At 58.3% G+C, this 26,101-nt stretch overlaps 1 protein-coding gene across 1 annotated transcript in view; it reads left to right on the top strand.

Annotated features, from left to right (window-relative positions):
* FRMD1 (FERM domain containing 1) overlaps positions 1 to 17,517 on the top strand; it is a 43,677-nt gene extending 26,160 nt beyond the window's left edge. Inside the window, exons 4-13 of the mRNA XM_063623797.1 lie at positions 6,076 to 6,155; positions 6,853 to 6,929; positions 8,606 to 8,792; positions 9,883 to 10,038; positions 10,531 to 10,596; positions 10,750 to 10,818; positions 11,505 to 11,679; positions 12,226 to 12,822; positions 13,878 to 13,942; positions 15,446 to 17,517. Of these exons, the coding sequence (XP_063479867.1) occupies positions 6,076 to 6,155; positions 6,853 to 6,929; positions 8,606 to 8,792; positions 9,883 to 10,038; positions 10,531 to 10,596; positions 10,750 to 10,818; positions 11,505 to 11,679; positions 12,226 to 12,822; positions 13,878 to 13,942; positions 15,446 to 15,994 (2,021 nt within the window). The 3' untranslated portion in view covers positions 15,995 to 17,517. The remainder of the gene's footprint in view (positions 1 to 6,075; positions 6,156 to 6,852; positions 6,930 to 8,605; positions 8,793 to 9,882; positions 10,039 to 10,530; positions 10,597 to 10,749; positions 10,819 to 11,504; positions 11,680 to 12,225; positions 12,823 to 13,877; positions 13,943 to 15,445) is intronic.
* Positions 17,518 to 26,101: the final 8,584 nt, after the last annotated feature.

Below are 26,101 nucleotides of genomic sequence, written 5' to 3'. Positions count from 1 at the left end.
CTTCCAACCATTGTGAGTGTGGACAGGAGCCAGCCCTTCCCTCAGTGCAGGTGGCCCTGGCCCCTTCTGTGCCTCAAAGTAGAGGGGAGAGTGCCCCGTCTCAGTCTCCTCCTTCCTAATCTCCGCCTGGAGCAGAACGCTAGCTCCATCTCAGGGCTGCTCTGGGGGCTGTGGGAGCCCTGGGCGGTGTGGAAGGAGGACCCTGCGGGGCAGCGGGAATAAGATGGGGTCCAGCAGGCCAGCCTTTCTGATGTGACCTCATGCATTTAGACCCAGTCCTGCGTCCCCCAGGGGACCCTGAGTGGGCCCCGTGAGCCCCTGAGGGAAGGTGTGGATTTGGGGCTTCCTGTGTCAGACTCTCCAGGCAGGGCGGGGAGCAGGGAGAGCTGGAGGGCGCCTCCCTTTGCTGCAGTGTTTGTCAGGCAGCCCCCACCTGATTCCAGCCTCCAGCAGCTTCCCTCGGTGTTGCGGCCGGGGGTGACTGGGGGGTGCGGAGGTGGGAAACTGCGCCCAGCGCTGGGCTTACGCCCAGGAGCAGCAGATGTCAGTCTTGCTGTCAAGGTTGAATACTGGTGGACTTTTCTCAGTTTGCAGGGAAGTTCTGGCCCAGTTAATATGTTTGTCCACAGCTGCCATTCATGCCACCCTGTGCAGGAGCCCAGTCGAAACACGTAGCTTCCCAGACCCCGTGCCCCCAGGGGAACCTGAGCCATCCGAGGGCTGTGGACAGAAGTCTCCGGGCCCCACTTTTAATCACAGTGAGAGTCACTCAGGGGAGGGCGGGATGCTGACTTTGGGGAATCCAGTTTTGCTATTTGGTTTTGTGGTTGGTGTCATCTCTCTGTGATTTTAGAAATGAAAAGAAAATTAGTCTGGACGGAATGAGGGAAGAAAGTTAAAGTGTCCCAACCCCGTTCTCGGCATCTTTTATTTCTCAAAGGCTTAAAGTCTCTTTAACAGCCAAAAAACAAATCGAAGGTGGGGCGGGGGTTGGGGGGAATTCAGGGGCTGCCTGGAAAACCCCGGCCAGGACCCATCGCTTTGGTTGTGGATCATGTCCGTCACCGCCAGATGTTCACCGACGCGTTGGAGCTGCCGTGTTTGAGGGGCGAGCTCCGGTCCGCACTCCACTCTGCTTTGTCTTGTGCCCAAGTTCTCGGCACTGAGGCTTCACTGCTCTCCCAAGGCAAGAAAAGCCCCAGGGCATCCCCCTCCCCTACGTGAGGCCCTGCACAGGGTGGGTCGCTGTGGTTGAGAGGGCCTCTGGGAGACGCGGTTCCCAAGGTGACCACGGGTGTGAGGGCACGGGGACTTCAGCCCTATCCGGAGTTCAGGCACAGCCGCCGATGTCCCTGAAACCTGGAGACAGCAGATGGTGTTGGGGGGTTCTGAGGGTGGAGTGTGGGGGTCCCCCAGAGGTCTAGCGGCAGCTCCTTGGGGAAGGACCTCCCCTCCCAGCAGGGGGTGCAGGGCAGGGCGTCTCTCCTGTTGCCCAGGAATCCATCACCCAGGCGGGGCAGGTTCCCGGTGGCCAAGGATTCTCCCGGTTTATATGCTGATGATCCTTGGTGTTGGGGAATTGCAGACAGGTCAGGAAGCCGGCAGCCCCGGCTTGGACGCCATCGCCTGGCTTCTAACCCTGTTTCCCTTTCGACTGAGGCACAGTGTCCGTGTCGTCAGCTGCCCAGATGCTAAGAGGAGAGCTCATGGGCATTTGCCGTGTGTCTGAGCACAAGGGCCAGCAGGGGGAGGCAGGGGGCAGGGGTCCTTGAGTCTTGAGGGTCAGCACAGGATGAGGGCCTGCAGCGCTGGGACAGCCTCGAGCAACAGGAGGGGCTGGGAGGGTGGCCTGGAACAGCTCCCACTGGCAGCCAGGTGGGCGCACACAAAGGGAGATTGCTGGCTCATCAGCCAGTGTTTGCTTTGGAGGGAGTTCCCAGGTGGGAGGGCTTTCCGACTCCTGCCAACCAACCCTTTCTCACGTCCCTCTTGACGCTGTCCCCTTTCTCCCTGTCCCCTTGACACTGGACGTTTGAGACAGCCTGTGGCCGAGCTCACTGGCCTCGGGGACAAGAAAGGAATCTGGGGTCACCTTTCCTCCTGGTGATCCAGGAATCCGCCTCTGCAGGAGGAGGACAGACTCAGAACCGGCCCCTCAACCTCCCTGGGGCTGCGCTTGGCGCCTCCACCCAGCAGAGCCCCGTGGCCCCAGGGCCTTCTCGACCCCAGGACACCCTTCTTGGTTCTGGCCAGAGCTCTTGCTTTGGAGATTTGGACTTTTTAAATGGGAAGTGCTTGGATTTGTTACTTTAATTATCTCATAAGTTGTAAATTGTGTACATTTTTGAGACATTTTGTAAATTGTGTACATTTTTGAGGCCTATAGCAAAAAACAAGAGATGCGATCTGGGGCTTGGATATAGAAGCAAGGCAAAATAAGACAGAGACAGAGAGGGATAGAGAGAAAGTGGGCTCCACCTGGCCTGGCCTTGGCCCTCGCTGCCTGGAGCTTTCTCCTGTGGCAGTGAGCGAGGATGCCAGTGTCCAGCCCCTTGGCCAGCCCTGCAGGAGTCTTGTGCTGTCACACCAGCGTCAAGGGTAGCAGGGCACAGAGGGGGAAGCTCAGGCCTTTTGTTCAATCAACAGGCACTTGTGGAGCTCCACGGTGTGTCCCGATCTGCCTGCTGGGAGCCGAGGGGACAACTGTCACCGGGAAGAGAGTGAGGAGGCTCTGGAGGGTGCATGTGGTCCTCACCCTGCTGGGTTCATGGGAGCCTGTAGCCAAGGCCAGAATCTCCCCTTCCAGCAGCAAGATGCCCGTCCTCCAGCACACAGTCCTGTGCCAGTCAAGGCTCTCCAGAGAAGCAGGACCAGTAGGACGTGCACCGCACACTCCTGACAGATGTATACTTATGTGTATGTCTGTATACACGTATCCTTCCGATCCCATTTCTTTCTATAGGTAGTGTGTGTGTATAGATACACAGAGGGAGAAAGAGAGAAGCTGATTTATTGTAAATAACTGGCTCATGTGATTGCTGGGGGCTGGCAAGTCTCAAATCTGCAGGGCAGGCTGGAGACCCAGGGAGAGCCGCTGTTGCCATCTTGGGTCTGAGGGCCATCGGGAGGCAGAGTTCCTTCCTCCACAGGAGACCTCAGTCTTTCCCTCTTAGTCTTTCAACCGACTAGACGAGGCCCACCCACAGTATGAAGGTCATCTGCTTTACTCCAAGTCTACTGATGTAAATATCTCCCTCCCTTCCTCCCTCCCTCCCTCCCTCCCTTCCTTCCCTCCTTCCTCCCTTCATCTCACTCTGTCACCCAGGCTGGAATGCAGTGCTGTGATCATGCTCACTGCAGCCTCGACCTCACGGGCTCAGATGGATCCTCTGGCCTCGGCCTCCCGAGTGGCTGGGACTGCAGGTGCATATACCACCACAGCCAGATCCCTTTTGTATTTTTGTGGAGTCACGTCTCATTATGTTGCCTAGGCTGGTCTCAAACTCCTGGGCTCATGCAATCCACCTGCCTCTGCCTCCCAAAGTGCTGGGATTACAGGCATGAGCCACCACACCCAGCCTGAGTGTCACCTTCATCTTAAGAATGTCTTCACAGTGACATCTAGACTGCTTTGACCATACAGCGGGGCACTGTGGCCGGGCTAAGAAGGGTGTGCCCATCACCAGAGGTGATGATGTCTGCTGTCCCACTTCTAGGGGTGGGGAGGTTTAGGGGGACAGTGATGATTTTGAAAAACAAGTGGCTTTGTCTTCTAGATCGGTGTTGCCACAGGTATTGTTCTTGCAGTGTTTAAGTTTAAGTACTAGGAAGTACTAAGCTTAAGGAGTTCATTTTCTGTCCTCCTCATTGTGATTTGAGATGGAGTTTGGAAGGATACAGTGGGGTGATTTAGGTAATGAACGTACAAATAAAAGGCCTTTTGCTGACCTTACCGAGGCAAGGTAACCCCAGATCCTTTAGCAAACATTGCTTAACATCCGCCACTCATGCTGCAAACACTGAGTTCAAGCTCGAGTACCCAAATGGTGAATTCGGGGGAGTCAGGACCAGAGAATGGTGATCTAGACCTTTTCACTCAGCATTTGCTTAGACCGGGCATTGGCAGACTTTTTCTGTAAAAGGGCACATAGTAAATATTTTGACTTTGCAGTACGAAAGCAGCTATAGACATGACGTAATAGAACAATTGTGGCTGTGTTCCAACAAGATTTTATTAACAAGAGCAAGTGGCTGCTGGGGTTTGGCCTGGGGCCCTGGTTTGCTAACCCCTGGCTCAGAGGCTGTTAACCCTCTGAGCAAGGGTTTGCTAACCCTTGGCCTGTTATGGGGTGGGGTGGGGACTCCCATAGGAATGGCCTCTGAAAGCCTGGGCCTCCCTATCTGTGAGATGGGGGTAGATAACAGTGCCATCAGGTTAAAGATGTAGGGGTTGGTTCAGAGACTTTAGCACAGAGCATGGCACCCAGTGTCCAAGCAGTGAGCTGCTGTGGTTGTTACCGATGAGGCCAAGTGTTTGATCCTCCCTGACACAAAAGGAAGCTGGGGCTGGTGACACCCTGGAGCCTCCCCCTGGGTCTAACACCATCTAGAAGAGCTGGGTACTAAGGATTAGAAAGACAGGCAGGGTGGAGAGGGGCTGAGCCACGCGCCCGGCCCTGTGATGCCCTTTCTGCAGGCCTCTGTGGGTAAGTCTTCCTCACTGGTGTCTTCATTTATCTGCAGCACTTGGGGATGGAGTATCTTCATGTGTAATGCAGGTGGCTGTAAGGGAGTACTGCCTTATCTGGGACTAACTCTTCCCTGTGGCTTTTATTCTCGGGACGGCAGGTTTTCTAATATAAGCAAGAGTAGATGGTGCTCTGTATCCACGGGTTCCGCATCCTTGGATTTAACTAACCTCATGTTGAACATACTCAAAATAATAACAATAAATAGTACGACAATAAAATAATACGAGCTTGACAACACAGTACGACAAAGATTTCCACAGCGTTTACACTGCGTCAGGTATTATAAGGAATCTTGAGCTGATTTCAAGTGTACACAAGGATGTGCATAGGGTACACGCACACTCTACACTGTCCCTGGGTTTTGATATCCGAGGGGAGTCCTGGAAGCAGTTCCCAGCAGACACGGAGGATTGTACGTTGTTTTAAGTCACAGCCTGAAGGGTGTCTCTCTGGGCTTTATTTTCCTCTCTAGGAAAATTGTTTAATTTTTCCAGGCCATAAAGAAAACACATGCTGGGAAATATTTTCAAAATGTAGAAACACCTAATTTAGAAAGAAGCATCTCTTATAGTTTCCAGGGAAACCAGGTTAACAGGTAAAGCTGGGATCATTGACTTGATCACCTTGGTACTAGATTATAGACATCTCTATTTTTATTGATTGATTGCTTGATTGATTGAGGCAGGGTCACACTGGAGTGCAGTGGTGCGTTCATAGCTTCCTGCTGCCTTGAACTCCCAGGATCAAGCAATCTTCCTGCCTCAGCCTCTTGAGTAGCTAGGACTACAGGCATGCACCGCCACACCCGGCTTAATTTTTTTTTTCCCCTCTGGTGACAAGGTCTCATTATGTTGTCCAGGCTTGTCTTGCATTCCTGGCCTCAAGCAATCCTCCTGTCTTGGCCTCCCAAATTGCTGAGATTACAAGCTTGAGCCACCGCATCCAACCCTGACATCTCTATTTTTTAAACGACTCATTCCGTAGCTGAGAAAGGGGTGCCTGGGTTGCAGAAGAAGAGGGTAGGGATACATCTTGTTAAATTGCTTTCCCAAAGGTGCCCAGAGCATGTGCCAGTTTTGAATATCAGCTTGTAATATTCCTGCACGTTGGAACATCGTTTTAGTAAGCAAGCATTTGACACCTGCACGTGTGTTAAGATGCTTTTTGCGTTGTCAGCCGAGGAAAGCCCTGCACGCAGCGTCAGGTGGAGACGCAGTTTTCAGCTGTGTGTCTCTTCTCTCCAAGCCACACTCAGTTTTGAACAAATGGTGACACCTGAGAAGCATGGTGACTGCTCTGATGAAGCCTTTTGTTTTGCTTTCAGACAATGAGTATATATTTATGGATTTGGAGCAAAAGCTCAGCAAGTACTTCTCAAAAGATTGGAAGAAAGAAATAAATGAAGTAAGTGTAGAGTGTGGGGTGGGAGAGAGCAGGCACCGCGGTGGGCTGTGCTGGGCCGCGGGGACGCGTGGGGTGGGAGAGGGCAGGCACCGCGGTGGACTGTGCGGGACCGCGGGGACGCGTGGGGTGGGAGAGGGCAGGCACCGCGGTGGGCTGTGCGGGACCGCGGGGACGCGTGGGGTGGGAGAGGGCAGGCACCGCGGTGGACTGTGCGGGACCGCGGGGACGCGTGGGGTGGGAGAGGGCAGGCACCGCGGTGGGCTGTGCGGTACCGCGGGGACGCGTGGGGTGGGAAAGGGCAGGCGGTGGACTGTGCTGGACCAATGTGCTGCCTGCTGTCCACGCAGCTGCTCCGTCCAGAGGGGCTGTCCACAGGGTGACTGCGGTGAGCCCTGAGGCTGCAGGCAGGTGCGCCCACCCGAAGCCCGCCTTGGCAGATGTTCTTGAAAGCTGTAGACCACGTCCCACTCCGGGTTTACCTGGTAGAAAATACCATGAGTCGAGTTCTCAGCTGTGGCTGCAGACACCTGAGCTTTGGCTTTGAGCTGAGTGTGAAGCAATCCAGGCCCCCCGACTGGAAAACAGGACAGCTGGGGGCACCTCCCTGCGCTCACTATCCAGGCCCCCCGACTGGAAGACAGGACAGCTGGGGGCACCTCCCTGAGCTCACTTGCCTTTCTTGTGTTTTCCCCGCCAGGGAAATGAGAAACCCAGAGCCCCCTTCGTGGCCTTCCTCCGAGTGCAGCACTACGTGGAAAACGGAAGGGTCATAAGGTAACAGCATGCTGACTGTAAGGGATGTTTCCTAGAATATTGAAAATCTGCCACATGACATAGAAGTCCTGTGAAGGCCACACATTACATTTGAGTTTATCCAAAAACAAAAAGACAAACAAACACCCCCCCACTATATTGGCTGTTTGCTTTGGGGTTAACACAGGAATTCTATTTAATTGAAAGGTATACAGACTGTGTCATAAATTGGTACTTCTTTTTCTTTTTCTTTTTGTTTTGTTTTGGTTTGTTTTGAGACAGAGTTTCACTCTTGTCGCCCAGGCTGGAGTGCAGTGGCACAGTCTCGGCTCACTGCAACCTCCACCTCCCAGGTTCAAGCGATTCTCCTGCCTTAGTCTCCAGAGTAGCTGGGATTACAGGCGGGCGCCACCACACCTGGCTAATTTTGTATTTTCAGTAGAGACGGGGTTTCTCCGTGTTGGTCAAGCTGGTCTCAAACTCCCGACCTCAGGTGATCCACCCTCCTCGGCCTCCCAAAGTGCTGGGATTACAGGTGTGAGCCACCACGCCCGGCCTAAAGTGGCACTTCCTCAAATGCCAGGACTGGTACTCTCCAGGGTGGGTACACCATCCGGGGGTGGGCGAGGCTCTGGAGGTCGCTGGGCTGAGGGCTGCTGCGCTTTCTGCCTGGCGGTTCTCACTGTTCACTGCCCACTCTGCAGGTGTCTAGCGGGAAGCTTTCCCTGACAGGAGTGGGTAAGTTGTCCATCTGGTGGGCTGCACTCTAAACCCACAGGGGCTGCTTCTTCCAGAGCTGCCTTAGAGCTTCTAGGGTAACAAAGACGTCCCTCAGGAGGATCCTGAGACTTATTCCAGAACAGAGCTTCAGGGATGCGTGAACAGGGTTTTCCCTGGGGGAAAACCTAAGGGGGTTTCCCAGGAATTCCCTAAGCAGGCACAATCCCTGCCGGTTCCAAAAGGGATGTGTGCAGTTGTGTGGAAGGTTCTAGGGAGTGAGGGGCGTGTGGTTGTGTGGGAGGGTTCTGGAGAGTGAAAGGTGTGTGGTTTTGTGGAGAGTCCTGGAGTAGCAGGTTCTGGAGAGTTGGGGGAGGTGTTGTTGTGTGGCAGGTTCTGGAGAGTGAGGGGTGTGTGAATATGTGGAAGGTTCTGGATAGCCTTGGAGGGGAGGTCTGGAAGGTGTCAGGTGATGGATGGAGCTACCTGGTGCTATGGGGCCCGTTCGGGGGAATTATATGAGAAGATCTTGCACCTGCATCTTGGGGGAGCCTCCGCCTGGCCTGTGATTAATGAATACCAGCCATGGCCAGGCCCCGTGCTGGGCGGTGAGCTCTGGGAGCCAGGTCTGTCCACATCCAGGGATTTGAGTCACCCAGGCTCTGTGCACCTTTCCTGCACTGGGGCCTGGTTTGGTGAAGGCTGAGCTTACTGGGGAAGGAGTGGGACCTCCGCAGGTGGAGCCTCATCTAGTGGCTCCTTGGTGGCAGCAAGTCACCTGTGCCCCGCTCCAGGAAGAGTGCAGGCCTGTGCTGTGCTGGCCCTGCAGGGACACAGCTGTGGGTATAACAAGACAGAAACTAGGTATCAGGGGCTTAGGACAGCCCTGGGAGCTGGCGTGGGGAGGGACAAGGCAGGGCCAGAGGGGCCAGCAGTCCCCACACCGGCCGTCCTGGAACTCACTCCCTGCCGCCTTCCAGCGACCACAGGGCACGGCACCTGTACTACTGCCACTTGAAGGAGCGCGTGCTGAGGTCACAGTGCACCCACCGGGAGGAGGCCTACTTCCTGCTGGCCGCCTGCGCGCTACAGGCCGACCTGGGCGAGCACCAGGAGCCGGCCCACGCCGGGAGGTACTTCGAGCCACACTCCTACTTCCCACAGTGGGTAAGGTCGGGGCCCACCTCCTCCCAGCACCGCTAGCCTGGTGCCTGTCCACCTCCACCGGGTGCCATCCGTGGGAGCAGGGGGCTGGGGGCCTGGCAGGGGCTGCTGGAGGAAGGGTCAGGGATGGAAACAGGGCAATCACCTATCCTTTTCTCCTGAAGGCCCGAGGGTCCTTACCACCCCCAAAGGCGGGCGGTGTGGAAGAAGTGGCCTGGAGCAGGCAGGTCTGGGTGCCTGTGCTCCGGACACACCTGGCCAGCTATGTGGCCTTGCTCACTGGCTTCACCTCTCTGAGCCCCTCGGCTGCCTGGCTGTGGAATGTGACCCACGCGGGCCTTGTGGCTGTGAAACTTCCCTCTTCTCTCTAAGTATCCTGGGACCCGTAGGAGCCTCTGAGCCTCAGCTTCCTCACCTGTAAGGGAAGGAGGGCCATGGAGAGGCGTGGGCTGTGCCGCTGTGTGCCCAGTCCCAGGCACTGTCTGGCCTGATGGCCGCATGGGTTGATGGCTGTCACCCCGGGGATGCAGGCCCTGTTCTGGGTGAACTTTAACGTTTCTCTCCTTGACCGCTCATCCCTGTGTACCTCTCTATCCTGTGCACCTTAGGGCCTTCTCACCTTTGCTCTGCGGCAGTCGCTGAGGTCAGGGTGGGGCCCAGCCAGGCTTCCTCCCAGCCCTGTGGATGCCACACGTGCCCTTGGCCTCTGAGCACATTTCCACCCTCAGTGATTCCATGTCCCTGCAGTTCTTACCCCAGTCCCGGTGGGGGCCCCAGCCGGTCCTCACTGGGCAGATTCCCAAGAGCCAGGGCTCGTTGGGAGTGGAGTCACCACCTGCAGATGTCTGAGGAGGGCTGGCTGCTGCCATTCCCCTTGGGGAGGACCCGAGGGGGACTGGAAATCAGGGCCCAGGGCCAGAGCGGGCACCGAGACTTCATCTCTGGGTCTGGGCTCAGCAGCCAGGCCCCGGCCCTGCCCACCGAGGTTGGCACCAGCTGTGGGAGCCTGGGAAGGCTTCTGGGAGCAGGGGGCCAGCAAGGAGGAAGGCGGGACCAGCAGGGGTCTGAGCTGACCTCCCGGCTCTGTCCTCAGATCATCACCAAGAGGGGGATTGACTATATCCTCCGGCACGTGCCCACCCTGCACCGTGAGCGCCAGGGCCTGAGCCCCAAGGAGGCCGTGCTGTGCTTCATCCAGGAGGCCTGCCAGCTGGAGGACGTGCCCGTGCACTTCTTCAGGCTGCACAAGGTCCAGCCCAGGGTGGCAAGCGATGGGCTGGACTCTGACTCCAGGCCAGGGATGCACGGAGCCCCCATGGCTAACAGTGGGATCAGGACCCCAGGGCAGGGATGGACAGAGCCCCCATGGCTAACAGTGGGATCAGGACCCCAGGCCAGGGATGGATGAAGCCCCCATGGCTAACAGTGGGATCAGGACCCCAGGCCAGGGATGGATGAAGCCCCCATGGCCAACAGTGGGACCAGGACCCTGGGGCCGGCATGGCCAGGGTTCTCTTAGATCGTGGCTGATGTTTACTTAGCATGATGAAAGGCATGCTTGTGCTATGACAACTATGCCTTTGATCTGATGCTGGAGTGAACGAGACTGTCTGTAAATGGGCCCCAGAGCTCAGCCTGGTCCATGGAGGCCTCAGCCCCTACCCAGACTGACCATACTCTGCCATCAGTGAGGCCCAGCACCTCCAGGCCTGCAACTTGACCTCTGACCTGTGTCCTCTAGGATAAGAAGGAAGGTTGCCCCACCGTGATCCTGGGACTGGCTCTCAGGGGAGTGCACATCTACCAGGTGACCGAAGGGGCTCCAGCCTCACAGAGCCCCTCGTCCTGCCCCCACCCCCTCCTCCCTTCCCACTGGGGTCTGGGCTGTGTAGCATCCCTGCAGCGGTCACGGGCGCTGGCTGGCCCCGCCTGGACGCGCCCTGCCTCTGCTGTCCCGCAGGAGGTGGACCGTGCTCCGCAGCTGCTGTACGACCTCCCCTGGCCCCACATTGGGAAGCTGGCATTTCTGGTGGGTGTCTGGGGGGTCCCCATGCCCTGGAGAGCCTGGGCAGATGCAGCTTTATCCTCGGGGCATTTTCTAGGCAATTCTGCACCCGACAAGGTGCAGGTCCCTTCCTGCCGGCCTCTCGGGGGCATCAGGGCCGTCCTGGCCTCACAGGCTCTGTGCCTGGCCCTGGCCCTGCAGGCATTGGGTGTTTAGCTGCCTGGTGAGGTCTAGTTGTTGTTATTGCTTGAAAACTTCTGGCTCCCAATTGAGAAAATCAAGGGAGAAAATAAGAGTAGGTCATAGAAATGCACCTGTGTGGCCTCTGTTCCTCTCGTCCCGGCCCCAGAGCTGTCACCCAGGGTCACCCCACAGCCCAGGTGCCAGGGATAAAAGGGCAGTGACTGTGGGGGCTGCTGGGCAGCAGACTTGCTCTGGACAGCCACACCGACGTCTTCCCGTCCCACCCCAGACCTCCGCTCCCCTCACACTGGTGTGGGCACTTTCTAGCCAGGAGGGCTGTGTCCTCTCAAGCAAAGGCAGAGCACAGCATGCCCTGGGCACAGTGTCCACGAACAGCCATCTGCACTGCAAAGTGAAAACCTGGTCCTCATCCCCCTGGGGCCCATGGCTGGCATTTAAAATCATCCTTTCCTGTTGCTAGCGTGGTTTTCCACCTGTGGAGTGGCACCTTCTCTCCTGTTTGTTAGGGGAAGAAGCTGGAGATCCAGCTGGACGGGCTGCCCGCAGCACAGAAGCTGGTTTACTACACGGGCTGCACCTGGCGCTCGAGGCACCTGCTGCACCTGCTGTGCGCCAGCCACCAGCTCCACCTCCGCGTGCGGCCCACTCTGCAACAGCTGCGGCAGCGGGAGGAGGCAGAAGGTGGGGCTGGGTTGGGCATGCTGGGCTCCGCAGCTGGACTGCACCTTCTGGGCTGGGCTGGGCACACTAGGCTCTGTGGCCGGACTGTGCCTTCTGTCTCTTATTGTTGTGGCCTCCTGACTCCCATGTCCCCCAGATGCTCAGGTCGAAGGGTGAGGTGGTGGCCCCCCAGCTCCACCTGGAGTGGAATTCTACAGATGGGACTGGGGGAAGCTGGGAGCTTGAGGAGCCGCCTGAGGTGTCCACTTCTCAGTTTCCTGGTCTGTTTCCCACTTCTCCTCCCATCATGTGCCCACTAAGAGCAAGAAATGCAGGTTCTGACAAGGCCTCAGCGTTTACCCACAGGCCTGGTCTCCCTCCCTGTTCCACGTCCTCACCTGAGCACAAGGCCTGGCCTCAGCGTTCACCCGCAGGCCTGATCTCCCTCTGTTCCACGTCCTCATCTGGGCTGTGGATGTGTGTTTCTGTCTCCCGGGCTCTTCCTCCTGCATCAGCAGGGCTGGTCTCTCTCCAGCTTGCCCTCACTGTGCTCCCCGCTCCCTACAGAGAAGCAGCGCTACCGGGAGTCCTATATCGGCGATGGGCTGGAGCTGGACCCAGCCAGCAGGAGCTCCCCGGGCAGTGGGGTCAGCAGCCAGCACTGCCCCCACTGCCTCTCACACCACTCCGCCAACAGCCACGGCAGTTCCTATACGTCGGGCATCAAGGCCGACTCCTGGCTCAGGGAATCCAGAGAGATGTCTGTGGACGTGCCCTTGGAGGTCCACGGCCTCCATGAGAAGGAGCCGTCCTCCAGCCCCAGGACCAGCCGCAGCCACCCCAGCACATGTGGTGACAGCCAAGGTGGGCCCGAGGGAGATGCCCAGGCCCCAGGGACTGTGAGTGCAGTCCAGCCAGCCCCAGCTTGGCTGACCCTGGACACCAAGGCAGCAAAGCCCTGGCCTGCCCTCCAGTGGCCAGACGTGAGGGGCTGGGCTGCCTGTGACCTGAGTCCCGGGAAATGTGCCAGAACATGCCGGAAGAACGGAGATGGCAGGGAGGAGCTGCCTGCAGCCTGCTGTGCCCGAGTCTCCTGTTCCCACCAAGGGGCAGCTGCAGGCTGGGATCAGAGACAGGAGAGGTGGGGTCCTCTTGGGGTTGCAGATGAGTCCAGGTCCTTTAGCTTTCTTGGAAGCCCATCTCAGGAGCCCCTCCCACTCCTAGGAAGCCCCCCACCTCCTAGGAAGCACCCCCCCAACTCCTTGGAAGACTCCCCTCCCAAGGAATGCTCCCCCTCCCAGGAAGCCCCCCACACACACATGTAGGAAGCTCCCCCCCAACTCCTAGGAAGCTCCCCTCCCAGGGAGCCCCTCCCCCTCCCAGGAACTCCATCCACACACATAGGAAGCCCCCCACTCCTAGGAAGCCCCCTAGACTCCTAGGAACCCCCCCAACACTTTGGAAGCCTTCTGACTCCTAGGAAGCCCCCCACTGCTAGGAACCCCCTACTCCTAGGAAGCCCTGTCCTACCAGCTTCCCTCCCGTCAGAAAGCCTGGGTTAGACTCGTGTCTGTTTACACTCAGTTGAGTAGGAGTGAGAAGACAGAGCCATTCAGAGTGTTCTAGGACCGTGTGTCCACCTGGCCCAGGACACAGCACCCTGTCCTGAGGGGTGCGTCCTGCCCAGTCCCTGTGTATGAGGCCCTGAAGAGCTTCCTCATTGCCCCAGAAAGGGGACCTCAGCTCTGCTGGTCTCTGAGTGTCCCCACGGCCCTGACGGTGGATGTGATGAGATCAGGCGGGACCAGCCCCAGGGCTCAGTCACCCAGGGCCATCCAGGGTCACAAAACATCACCCAGGGCCTCCCAGGGCCAGGCATTCCTGTCACTAACCCACTGTGTCCACCATTGCCCTTGGAGTGTCTGGTCCACCAGTAAGGGATGGTTGGCCTCCATCTCTGAGGTTTTATGCAAGCTCTGTGGTCTGTAACCCAGCGGGAATCGCCGTGCTAATCCTGCATCTGCAAAGCAAGGGGCCTTTTTATCAGAGGTCAGGGAGTGAAGCAAAAGCAGTCACCGCACTGAGAGCAAGGGGGCGGTGTGAGCCTCAGGAGAAGCCCGGCTGAGACCAGGGCCCGAGAAGTGCAGGGAACTGCCCTGGGGAGGAGCCATGTCAGGCAGAACCCAGACACCTGTGCTCACGGCTGCCTCCTCCCACAGCCACTCGCCAGGAGCCCTGCGCCGAGGTCAGGACCAGAGGCCAGAGCGCCAAGGCCATGCACCAGGTAGAGTCCCCGCCACGGGCCAGAAGCCTGGGCCCTGCTCCTCCACCCCCTTCTCCTAGGTCCCCTGTCAGGGGCCCTGGGGACCTTCCTAGGCCTATCAGAGGGTCCCTCGACTGACACCCCCAGAGACGCAGCGGGCAAGTCAGGGAGCAGCAAGGCTCTCGGGCACTGGGGCAGGTGGACGTGAGTGGAGGCCTTGGCCTCAGGGCCAAGTGAGCCGGCTCGCTGTGGGGAGGGAGGGGTCCTGCCTGGGGCTGGGGTGGCCTGGCCCTGAGTGTCACCGGGCCACTGTAGGCAGGACCCAGACACCCGAACCCTGTGACCTGCGGTGCAGCAGACTGGCTGCCCCTGTCCCCTTCATCCACCTCCTCCACCCGGGGCCTGGTCCCGTGTGTGCAGGGCTGCTCCAGGGCTTCCCCCACTTTCTGCACAGCCCCTGAGCCTTAGGATCCCCCAGAGGAGCTAGAGAGGCAGAGCCAGTGATTCCTGGATGCCCAGGTGGGGAACAGGTGGGCTCAGGGTTCCCAGCCAGGCTCCGAGTTGCCCTCCCCACCCCCCAACCCCCTCCCCCGGCTCCACCACAGGAGGGTGAGGCCCCCTCTGGTCAGCCCTGTCCAGAATCCCCCTGGAAAGACAGAGAAAATCGGTTGTGGCTGATTAGTTACCGTGATGCTGGATGGAGAGAGAACAGGGCTGGGCACGGGAGGAGGGAGGGGAGGCTGCAAGTCCTGGCAGGCGCGGGCCCATCCCAGTGGGGGCGATCCCAAGCCCAGGTCAGCCCACTCAGTGGAGGAGACAGCTGCCCAAAGCTGCCTGAGCTCTGGGCCAGGGACTGTCACTCTTGAAAGACGTATTGATTAAAAACAAGGAAACACACGTAGAAGGGCAAGTCAGACCCTGGCGCTGGGCAACCTTCGGCGTGGCCTGCCGCCTGCCCCTAGCCCCTGCCACCTGCCACCAGGGGCCTCATCTGCCTCCTGGGAGCACATTGGTCCAAGGCAGATCTGAGGGGCCATGGCAGCCGAGAAGCTTGGGCTGGAGGCGTCACTTAAGGGCGATGACGCTGCCCGCTGGACGCCCACCTGGACGGGACCTTGGACAGTCAGCTCTGAACCCAGACAGTTTCCTCCCGTGTGAAATAGGAGGCCGTTCCTGACGTCTGAGGTGCTTCCAGAGCTGGTGTTCAAGGCCCACACTCAGACCTAAATTACACCAAATGCTACAAGTCCAGGTCCACTGAGTTAAAAGGCAGAAAACAGCCCCAGGAAAGAAGCTGGGCAAGGTCGGGGCCTCCCGAAATGCATCAAAAGAAGATGCCAAGCCTCTCTCGCAGATGTGTGTGCGGGGTGAGCCCGTCCAGGGCCAGGCTGGCCGTGCACAGGGGCGCAGGGTGGGCACTGGCAGGGAGTGCGGTTCTGTGGCCACAAGCAGTGTGGCTGCCGTCTGTGGTGGTGGGAGTGAGAGGGGGCGTCAGGCCTCACCCCATGGCCTCTCTCTCTGCAGATCCAGGAAATGAAAGCCGGGGTCAGTGAGGAGCAGCACAGCCGCAGCCTGGACGACATGAGTCTGCACCAGCTGGCCCTGCACCCAGCACCCGCCTCACTCAGACATACCTTCCACTGGGCCCCTGGACTGCAGGCTGGCGGGCCCCTGCGAGATCAGGGCCACTCTCCCCAGCAAGAGGTCCAGCAACTGCCTCGCCCCGGACCTGTTCGGAGAGGCCCCACCACAGGAGTTTGTGGTGTAGGCACCACCCACCCAGCAGCGCCGTCTTCACCGCCAGGTTCAGCCCCCGCCCACCCTGCTGCCATGTGGCCCTCGGCCCTTCCTGCCCGCCAGATGCTGCCCCCACCTCCGCAGCCAGCACACTCCACAGGTTCACCTGTAAGAGGTGTGGAGCTGGCTCTGACATCAACCTGGGAGGTGACAAACAGGTCCCGCACCTCATGCCTGTCTGCGGTGCACCCGGGAGCTCCTTCCCTCGGGGTCTCCAGGGAGCAGGTTGGAGGTCTGGCTGTCGAGTGTCCAGACAGCCGTGGCGTTGGCCCCTGAGGCAGCCTGTCAGCCATCCTCATCTGGGAGAGAAGGTGACACAGCTGGACCCTGACCCTGGAGAGAGAGCTCTGCGGTTTCCCACGCTGCCAGCTCCCCGAGAGACAGTCCCGACGGGCACAGGCTGCCAGCGCTCTGGAGCCGGAGTTCACGGTCCTCATCCCTGTGCAGGACCCAGGCTCCTCCTAGACCTGAGCCCCTCGCTGCAACTCCTGTTTGCGAGCGCTGGGCCTGCCAAACAGAGGCCCCTCTGGAGGTGCAAGCCCAGCTCTGTCACCTGAGATCCAGCCAGAGACCCTCCTCCACCAGCCACAGTCAGTGGCTGTGCTTTCCCTTCCAAGCCAGGGCTTCCAAAGACCCCACGGCCCCAGAGCCGAAGCCGACTCTGCTCCCATCTCAGCCATGAGGCCTCCGGCCCCACTCTGCTCACAGGTGGCTTCCTTAAGCCATTGCCCTGGCTGGGGTGGGGCTGGTGCAGCCCAGCTGGCGGAGGGGAGAGGCTTCAGTGACAGATGGAGAGTGGGGGACTGGCTGTGCATGGCACCTGCTCTGATCCGGTGGGCTCCGTGGGTAATGCAACCTCGGTTCCGTGGGCTCTGGAAGGCCACCAGGGTACGTTCTCCCCGGGGCTCCCCCGCCTGCACAACACTCCTGCACAAGTGCAAACCTGCTGTCCTCTGCGTTTAGAGGAATGGCCCGTGCATCCCTGCTAGTCTCAGGCCCATTCCAGAGCACTGAGAGGCCACAGTGGTTCAACCTTGTGCCCTGAACACCACTGGCCCCTTCACTGTCCGTGTGTGGTGAAGACCACACCACACCACCCTCCAGCTCACTGGAGACAAGCACAGGCTAGAGCCCCATGGCCTGGCACAGGGCTGCGTGCATTGAGGCCGCCTCTTCGACAGGCCCATCCGGGGGGCCCTCTCCTTTCTGTGAAAGGGAATCGTGTGTGTGCCCCAGGCACATGTAATAAAGAACCCGAGCAGATGCCTCCTGCTTGAACCAGGACCAGCCTGCCTGGGGGGATGGTGAGATGCCGGCTGTAACTCACTCACGGGCATCGGCCACGGAAGTCTGCGTTCTGTAGATGGCCATGAACCCTAGTGCTGCTGAGGGCAAGACCGCCCACAATTGCTGTGCAACAGGGGAGGGGCGCCTAGTGCTGGCTCAGATGTGAGCATGTGGGCACTTCCCAAAGCCATTCCCATTAGTACAAGAGGATTGATTTGCCCGGGTGCAGGGCAATGACTGTCTTCTTCCTTTGAAGAAACTTGAAAGCAAGAGCCCAGTCCTGTGGACCATGAGGGAAGGCACACGCCAGTGTTGGGCAGACACAGCAGGCGGTGTCCACCATGAAGCAGGGTCTGAGACAAGACCTACACACACACATGCACACATCCGCACATGCACACACATGCACACGCATGCACACACATACACGCGCACACACGCACACATCCGCACATGCACATATGCACACAGGCACGCACACACGCATGCACACATCCACACATGCCCGCACACATCCACACATGCCCACACACACGCACACATCCACACGTGCACATATGCACACAGGCACGCACACATTCACACATGCCCGCACACATCCACACATGCCCGCACACATCCACACATGCCCACACACACGCACACATCCACACGTGCACACTCCCCATGTCCAGGCTTGCCCTGCCAGTCACCTTCGCCACACGCCATAGACCCCAGGGCCAGCAAAGGCCGGGCCAGCCCAACCCTAACTTGTAGAAGTGTCACACTGCAGCCAGCCCAGCGCCTTGTGTCCTGGCAGAGGCGAGGCAGCCATGGCCCCTGGCTGACCCGAGAAGCCGCTCTGGCCCCACTGGGGATTCCTATTTCTGTCCTTCCTCTGGGCCTTGTGGACAGACATGGAAAATTATGCCAGATGCCTGTTAACTACCGGGTAGGGCTGCTCCAAAGACTCTAATCTCTGGTGTTCAGGGTACGTGGAGAGGACAATTAGAGGCCCGCTGCCCTGAGCCTTGCCCAAGAGGGGACGGCCGGGCAGGCCATATGAAGCCCATGTAGGCTACCAGCTCAGACACACCCAGCCAGGGCCGGGGCAGACTCCCCTAAGGCTTGAGCCTCAGCCTTGCTCACTGCCCCTCCCCACAGCCCCTCCCACATCCACCCACACCTGGAGGGGCAGGAGCGGAGCTGGAAGCAGAAGGCCAGCCTGGGAGGGGGCTCCTTCCCAGACAGAAAGCAGCGGAGAGCAGGGCTGTGGGAAGTTGGGGAAGCCAATCTTTCCTTTTGCACAGATTAAGATTAGAGGTCTTTTAGGCAATACAGCTATTTTCCAGGAAAATGGACACGGACTGGTAGGGACAGGGATGTTTCCTAAGAAGGAGGGTAGGGGGCAGGGCTGGGGGTGGCCTGCAAATGGACAGAGGCCGCTGTGTACAGGGGGCTTGTGGCCTCCAGGTGGCATGAGGCAGGCAGGTGGGGGAGGGGCACAGGGTAAAGTCCCCAACCCCTGTCTTACCCTGTCAGCGGAGAGGAAAAGAAGCCCACCTGTCCCAGTCCCTGTGGACCCCTGAGGAGCAGGCCAAGGACCTCCAGCATCACAGCCTCGCATGACCCCGGCTGGGGTGGCTGGTCCCGTGGCCGGGGCCAGGTCAGCGGTCAAGCTGGCAGGTCCAGACTCGCAAGAACCACCCAGAGGGCTTGTTCAGGCTGGGTTTCTCGGCCCCCCACTGAGTCTGCTTCTGTGGGTCTCACTGGGCCCCAGAACCTGCATTGCTGCTGTGGGGGTCCCTCATGGAAGATGGAGAATTCCAGACAGAGCTCATCCTTCCTCCAGGAAAGCCTGCTCCATCTGCGGTAATCAACAGCCTGAGAAGCTCTGCTCTTGGGCTGAACCCCAAGCAGGAGGAGGCTGGGGTCCTCAGGTGTCCGTCTGGGAGGCCCAGGGCAGCTGGCACCCGCCTCTGCGTCTGGGATCTCACGGGAGAGGGGGCTCCCAAGCCGAGCATCAGCCCATCGTGGCCCATGGACTCTGGGTCGCACAGGCAGGGGAAATGTGCCAGAACCACAGGGAAGGCTGAGCTCTGGGGCCCTGCGAGTGCCTTCACAAAGTTTTATCAGTTCATAAAACTTGCAGAAAACTCAGCCGTCCGTGTTTGGGACCAGCGGCCCCTTCTACTCAGGGTTCATCCGTCACGCTTCTTTCGCCTTGAGGGGCACTGAGGGGCCTGTGGGTGTGTGGGGCCCGCGTAGGGGAGGCTGAACTGGACACACACTTGGCTCAGTCTGCTGGGAGACGTTTCGGGGTTCCCAGTCATGTCGTCTCTACCTGTACGAGCAGCAGGGAGTCTCAGGACGGGATGGCCAGGGCCAGAGGTCACCTGGTGAGGCAGACATGTACTCCCAACCTGGGAGGCGTGGGGACTGCAAGAGAAACAGAGCTGGCAGTGGGAGGCTGGACGTGGTAGGCAATGCCAGTCCTGCAGCCGGGCCCACGACCGTTCTCACGGCGGCGAGCTGTGATGGGGAGGCTGCCTTCCAGGTGCCAAGGTTAGAAAACAAATCCCGGGCAGCCCTGCCGGGAGAAAGCTGGTATTCTACAAAGGCGCATAAAGAGGCGACCACGCAGTGGGGAAAATGGCATGGGTTAATTGTTTATTAATCATAGGCAGCTAACTATCAAAACTGTCACCGAATATCGTGTTACTGTGTTTTTCAGCTTTTTAAACTTTGTGATGTGGTGGTTTTTTAATGTTTCTGTATTTAGATTTATCTTCATACTTTAGAATTTGTAATCTTATCTTTTTCTCTGAAGGAGGGCTCCCCATCACCATGTAACCATGGAAGTTTCAGGCCTCAAAACGGGGCCCAGGATGGGGACTCTGATCTCAGAACCTCGGGTCACGCAGCGGCTGCCACTCCCTGCTCACATCCCCTGGCTACGGATGAGGCCCCCGGGCCACCGGGCACAGGTTGGGGCTCCCTCCCGGCTTGCTGCCTGCCCGTGCCTGGTTCTCCAGCCGCCCCAGTGTGGCAGTGTTCATTCTGAGTCCCCTCCTGGCTCTGCCCTGGTGTCTGTGCTCTGGTGACCAGCCAGGCCTCCCGTTGGCAGTGGTGTGGTTCCAGCCACTGCTGCTGTCACCAACCAGTGCAAGCAGCAGGAACTGGACGTCACCGTCACCAAGTGGGGACCTGTTCGCTGCACCATCTGTCGGCTGTCCTTGGACATCAGAGCCATTGTCTGCCCACAGCCCTGGATATCCATGGTGTTGGGGCAGTGGCAGGGCCTGGTGCAGTGGGAGAAGAGGAAGAAGTGCATCCTCAGAGCCAGATGCAGAAGTGTGCTCTGTAGGGTGCGGGCCAGGCTCCCTCCTGAGTGGACATGGGAACGCGTAACAGTGGGAACAGGCCGGCCTCCAGTGGGGGCCTCTGCAGGAGGTGGACGCGCCTCAGGAGCCTCCGGGATGCTCTTTATGGCCAGGCACGGTGCCTCACACCTGTAATCCAAACACTTTGGGAGGCCAAGGCGAGTGGATCACTTGAGGCCAGGAGTTTGAGACCAGCCTGGGCGACCTGGCAAAACCCCATCTCTACAAAAAATATAGAAATAAAATTAGCTGGGCATGGTGGCGCCTGTGGTCCCAGCTACTCGGGAGGCTGAGGTGGGAGAATCGCTTGAGCCCAGGAGGTCAAGGCTACAGTGACCTGAGATCATGCCACTGCACTGCAGCCTGGGTGATGCAGCAAGACCCAGTCTCAAAAAAAAAAACCAAAATGCTCTTTGTTCTCTAAGGAAGGGGCCGCCCAGCAGAAGATGGAGGGAGGGCATGAGGCTGTGGCAGCCCTGACAGTGCAGGGGTGGGGCTGGGGCGCAGGTCTGGAAGGCCAGCACTGTCCCCTACGTGGCAGGTGTGTGAAGCGAGGCATCCAGCGGGGGTCCGGGGCTGCCTCCCCGCAGCCTCTCCTTGTGTTTTGCTTCTCTCATGTGATTCCTGGGGGCAGGTGCCCTGGGCTCCCAGAGAGACTGCAGGACACACACCAGCCCCGGCATGTCCACCGCACTGTGCCTTCCCTCTGGTCGCTACAACAGATCCTCACAGACCATGTGGCCTCACTCTGCCCACACCTCATGGTTCTGGAGGCTGGAAGTCCCGGATCGAGGTGCCGGCCAGTTTCATTCCTGGTCCAGGCCCCTCCCTGGCCGCTGAGTCCTCTCAGGGTAGAAGGGGCTTGGGAGCTCCCAGGGCCCCCCTTACGAAGGCACAAATCACACCCGCGAGCCTCCATCCTCACAACCTCACTGGCTCCCACGGGCCCCACCTCCTAACACCATGGCCTGGCTGGTGGGGATTCCCACACAGACCTCGGGGGACGCACTCAGCCCACCCTACATTACACGCTGGCACAGATCCAGCTCATCGGTCTCCATCCCGGTCTTGGGATCTTCAAGGCAGGAGCCTCCGGCCTTGACTGCGGTTTCCTCGGTGCCAAAGCAAGACCCCGGTACGGGAGGCAGCCAATAAATGGGCACAGAATGGGTGAAAGAGGGAGGGAGGGCCGGGGGATTCGTGCTCTGTGCACCTCAGTGGGCAGGGCTGGCTTGCTCTAGCTGTGCCAACTGTATACACCTCCTTGTCCACCCAGGCTGAGCTAGAGTCCACATGGCTGTGACGGAGCTGAAGCCCCTGCGGAGGGGCAGCTGGCGTCCGGCCACACCCACCCCACATTGTTCTGGCCGCCCCCACCCCATCCCGGGGCTTGCCCGAGGAGCGTGGCTGAAACTACAGAGGGTCCCTAGCGCTTTAGGGAAACAGATGTAAAATGTCCGTGGATTTTGGCCAAGCTCCACCAAGAAAGGAGAAGGTCCAGGGAGTTATGAGAGCCCCAGGGCGTCGGTCACCCAGGTCCTGCCCACTGGGCCAACAGCTCACTGGCCTCCTACAGCAACACCCCCAGGGTCAACATTCCACCACCTCGGTCACCACAAATGAGGCGTCTTCCATTTCTGCTAGCCAAGCAAAGTCAGCGACTGGATTACAAGTTCCCAGGCCCAGGGCCTTGGCCACGGCGAGGCTGCTGGGCTCACACTGTGCTGAGGAGGCCACGGCTGCCCCAGCCACACCTGGGCCCCCGGCCTGCCCTCTGTGTGCTCCTCCTGCCTCCTCCGACCGCCGCTCTTTCCCCGAGTATCAGGGCTAGGCCAGGCTGTTCCCAAAGTGAGGTCTGCAGTGAATTCGGAATCTGAGGTGAGCCTGGTCCCAGACAGTCCTGAGGGAGTGTCCAGGGCCACAAGCCACACTGTGCGGCCGCCCACCACTCCCCAGGGCCTGTTTCTGGCTACGGCGGGGGCACAGGCAGCCTGCGGAGGAAAGGGCAGGCAAGAGAGATCTGGGGCAGCCGGGCGTCCCCACCATAGCCGGCCCCCTCCTGCCTCGCACTAAACGATGGCCGCGGCGGGACCCTCATCGCGCAGGGACCTCCGGCGAGTACCAGCAGGCCCGGGGGCTGGTGTCTGTGATGCTCTAGGACGGCGGCGTGCGCCCCTCACAGGGTGATTATAGTACAGAATACACAGTCCCGCACAGGCAGACACTTTGTCATTCCCCCTTTGCCACTGTGGACCCTTCAGGCCTCTGCACAGAGGCTGCCCCTGCAGGGAAGCCACCCGGGACCCCGAGGTGGGGCCGGGCCCCTGTCGTTCCGCTGTAACAGGTGCCTGTCGCAGCTCTCGCACCCTGGGTAGCTGTGGCGTCTTCTGTCCTCTCCATTTGGTCTGTCCCCGCGCAGCCTCCACGTGCCGCCTAAACCTCTGCTGAGTGTTTCCTCCCACAGATCACTGGCAAATCTCTTCAAAACCAGCAGCCTCTGACCCACTACAAGCTGAAGAGGGCAGGGTGTTTTATTCCAGCCTTGCAGTGTCCTCTGGACGAAACCGCGTCTGGCACCCAGAGCTGCCCCAGCCCTGGGGCCTGGGCCCCCACCCCACCCCCACCCCGGCCCCCTGCAAACTTCCCTCCTCGGGGCCTGGGCTCCTTCCCTTCCTTCTCTCCTCTCCTGAGCCTGCCCATGTCACAGGTTCTGTGGCCAAAGGGCCTGAGGGAGGCAAGGAGGGGGTGCTGTCCAGGTTCAAGGCGCCCCTCCAAGCATGCCTGGTCCAGCTGTGAAGTGCCCAGACAGGTCAGCCCTGGGAACGCAAACCTCGCATCAGAGTCACGCTCTCACCCCATAAGGCGTCTCTCGTGCGTGAACAATTGTGCCCTAGGTCAGCACTGAGGAGGTCTGGTTGTGCTCAGTTTGTGGAAGCCACAAGTGTTTCTGGGGATGCATTTCTCCGTGGTGCTGGGACTGCCCTCCAAAGGTCCACTTCTGTGAGAGAAGGAGCCGGACCACGACTGAGGGGCAGACGCTCCTTCCTGCCCACTCACAGGCACTGCAGGTCCGTAAGTGTGCAGACTCCACAGCCTCAGCGTCCTTGCTTTTCAAATTGGTGGATCCTAAACAGCTTCAAAGGCCCTGAGCCAAGAGGAAGAAGCTGATGGACACGAAGATAACGAAGACAGCAACCCCAGAGCAGAGCTGTTGACAGGACGTCTTTGAGTTTTAGTCACTGACTAGTTTTGGGTTTTTTTCTGTCTGTTTCCTGGGTCTTTCCCTCCCTCTCCCTTCTTACGGGCAGTGCATCAGCACCACGGTGATGGGCCATTGAAATCACTGGTGGTGGCCAGCGGTGGGGTGAGTGCCTGCAGCCCCACACCCTGGAGACTGGGCTGGTTTGCTCTGAAACCCTGGCACTCTGGGTGTGGCCAAGTGGACCAGGGTGAAGAGTGGACCCAGGCTTCCTTCTAGGAAATGAGGAGTTGAGAGTGAGAGCAGACGAAAACCTGGGGAGCGAGGACTCAGCTGCACGCCCTGTGATGGGGCAGAGGGGCCCAGTCTGCAGCGTGGGGGCGTCAAGGGTGGCAGGCAGTGGGGTCCGGTGCCTGGGGCCCAAGCGCACCCCACACCCACTGCCCCGACTCCCAGTCTCTGTAGATGCCCTTGCTCTAGACTGTGACTGGCAGGTTCCTGAGTCACTCGCGCCTCTGCCATCCCGCCTAGAGGCTGGCCAGAGCCCATCTAACACTTCCCCAGAGGGAAGCTCTGTCATTTTCACACGGTGCCCGTCTCAGGGGCACCACTGTGGGCCCCACGTGGCTGTGGGGCGAGGCGTCCACGCGTCCTCTGCAAAGGCAGCTTGGTTATCACAATGCCGGCCTTGCTCAGAGAGGAGCTTCATCAGATACACAAAGAAGGCTTGTCGAGTGTCACGCGGCTCGGCCAGGCTGTCCCTTCGGTCACGCTATGGCAGCAGCTCGGGCCCTTCAAGGTCAGAAGGAGGACGGCAGGGCCTGGCAGCGGTTGTTGCTCAACGCTGCTGTTCAGCACGGGCTCCGCAGAGAAGCTTCCGTCTCACCAGGGCTGCCGCCCCCTGAGTCCATCATTTGTGTGTCGGTGTCTCTGTCCTACTGAAGGAACTTCGCGCCTCAGGAAGCTGGTGAGGGGCTTCCTGAACCAGGGGCATCTGCCTGCCTAAGGGCCAACCCTAAAGAGAAGTTTGCTTTTATTTTGGGCACAGAGGGAGCATCTCAGAACCTGTGGGGTCATTCAGATCATCACAATGATGAGGGGACACAAGTGACATTGAGCAGACGGGCACCAAGGACGCCAGGTCCCCGAAAGGCACAGGACACTCCCACCCAGCAAATACTGTCCCAGGGGGCCGCGTGGCTTTAGCCACCTTCAGACATTCACAGGTGGAAATCCTGCATTCGGCAATCCAGGCCTGAAACCTCACACTGCTCTCTGTAAAATCATGAAGGATTATTTCTGCAGTTTTAATGTACATTATGTGTCAGGAATGCAACAGTTGTGTAAACCAAGAGAAGCTGAAACTTTGTAACATTACCAAGAGGTTTTCACCATGCACAAAATTATATCCCTTTGCTACACCGCTCATGACATGTGAGTCAGGAATATGACACTTCCGTGTCTGTGTGTCTGTCTGCTTTATGTAGCGGCCACATTCATGGAGATTTTACATGCACGTGCGTGCACACACACAGATATAGTCACTTGGCCCTTATTTTTAAATTGTCGCATATACATAAATTGAATATTGTCTTCCTTCTTATACCCAAACTCATTTACTTCGCTGTGTGTTCAGGTGTAGTTGTTTTGAAAGTTTTACAAATTGAAATATACTCATGTGTATATACACAGAAAAAAATATTTTTATTTCTCCAGTATCTTTTTATTTTTATTATTTATTTAAGACTGAGTCTCACTCTATCACCCAGGCTGGAGTACAGTGACGCGATCTCGGCTCACTGCAACCTCAGCCTCCCGGGTTCAAGTGATTCTCGTGCCTCAGCCTCTTGAGTAGCTGGGATTATAGCTGCCACCATGCTCAGCTAATTTTTGTATTTTTAGCAGAGACGGGGGTTTCACCATGTGGGCCAGGCTGGTCTCGAACTCCTGACCTCAAGTGATCCGCCTGCCTTGGCCTCCCAAAGTGCTGAAATTACAAGTGTGAGCCACCGCATCTGGCCTATTTCTCCATTATATTATAGTTACATCATTATATTGATTCTTTTGTTTTTTTCTTTTAAAAAAAGGCGTGCTCTGTTAGGATTATATAATCCATGTATAATTTCACTTTAGGATAATCAAGGTATCCTTAAAAATAGGTGGTGTTACAAAATGGAGGCATTTGTCTGTGGGGTTCAGCACAGGGCTAGGTGGGCTGCCCACCTGTGGCCCCCAAGCTCACAGCCAGCCTGTGCTAAGGGGCGCTGTCAGTCAGTGGGAAACACACACCAATTCTGAAGACAGTGTGGACAAAGAATCTTGAATATCTCATCTACGTCTTTATATTGATTTCATATTGATTACACATTGAAATGATCATATTTTTGATATATGAGATTAAATCTGATCTATCTGCTGATTAGTTTATCATCCATGGAGCTACAGCTCTGTCATCTGTTCACTGACGGATCATCTGCCATCTCTCTACCTATCTATGGTCTATCATCTCTACCCGATTATATCAAAGACCATGAG

This window comes from Symphalangus syndactylus, chromosome 2 (assembly GCF_028878055.3).
Source record: "Symphalangus syndactylus isolate Jambi chromosome 2, NHGRI_mSymSyn1-v2.1_pri, whole genome shotgun sequence".
NCBI classification, from domain to species: Eukaryota; Metazoa; Chordata; class Mammalia; order Primates; family Hylobatidae; genus Symphalangus; species Symphalangus syndactylus.
This window is presented reverse-complemented; position numbering and strand designations above follow the sequence as displayed.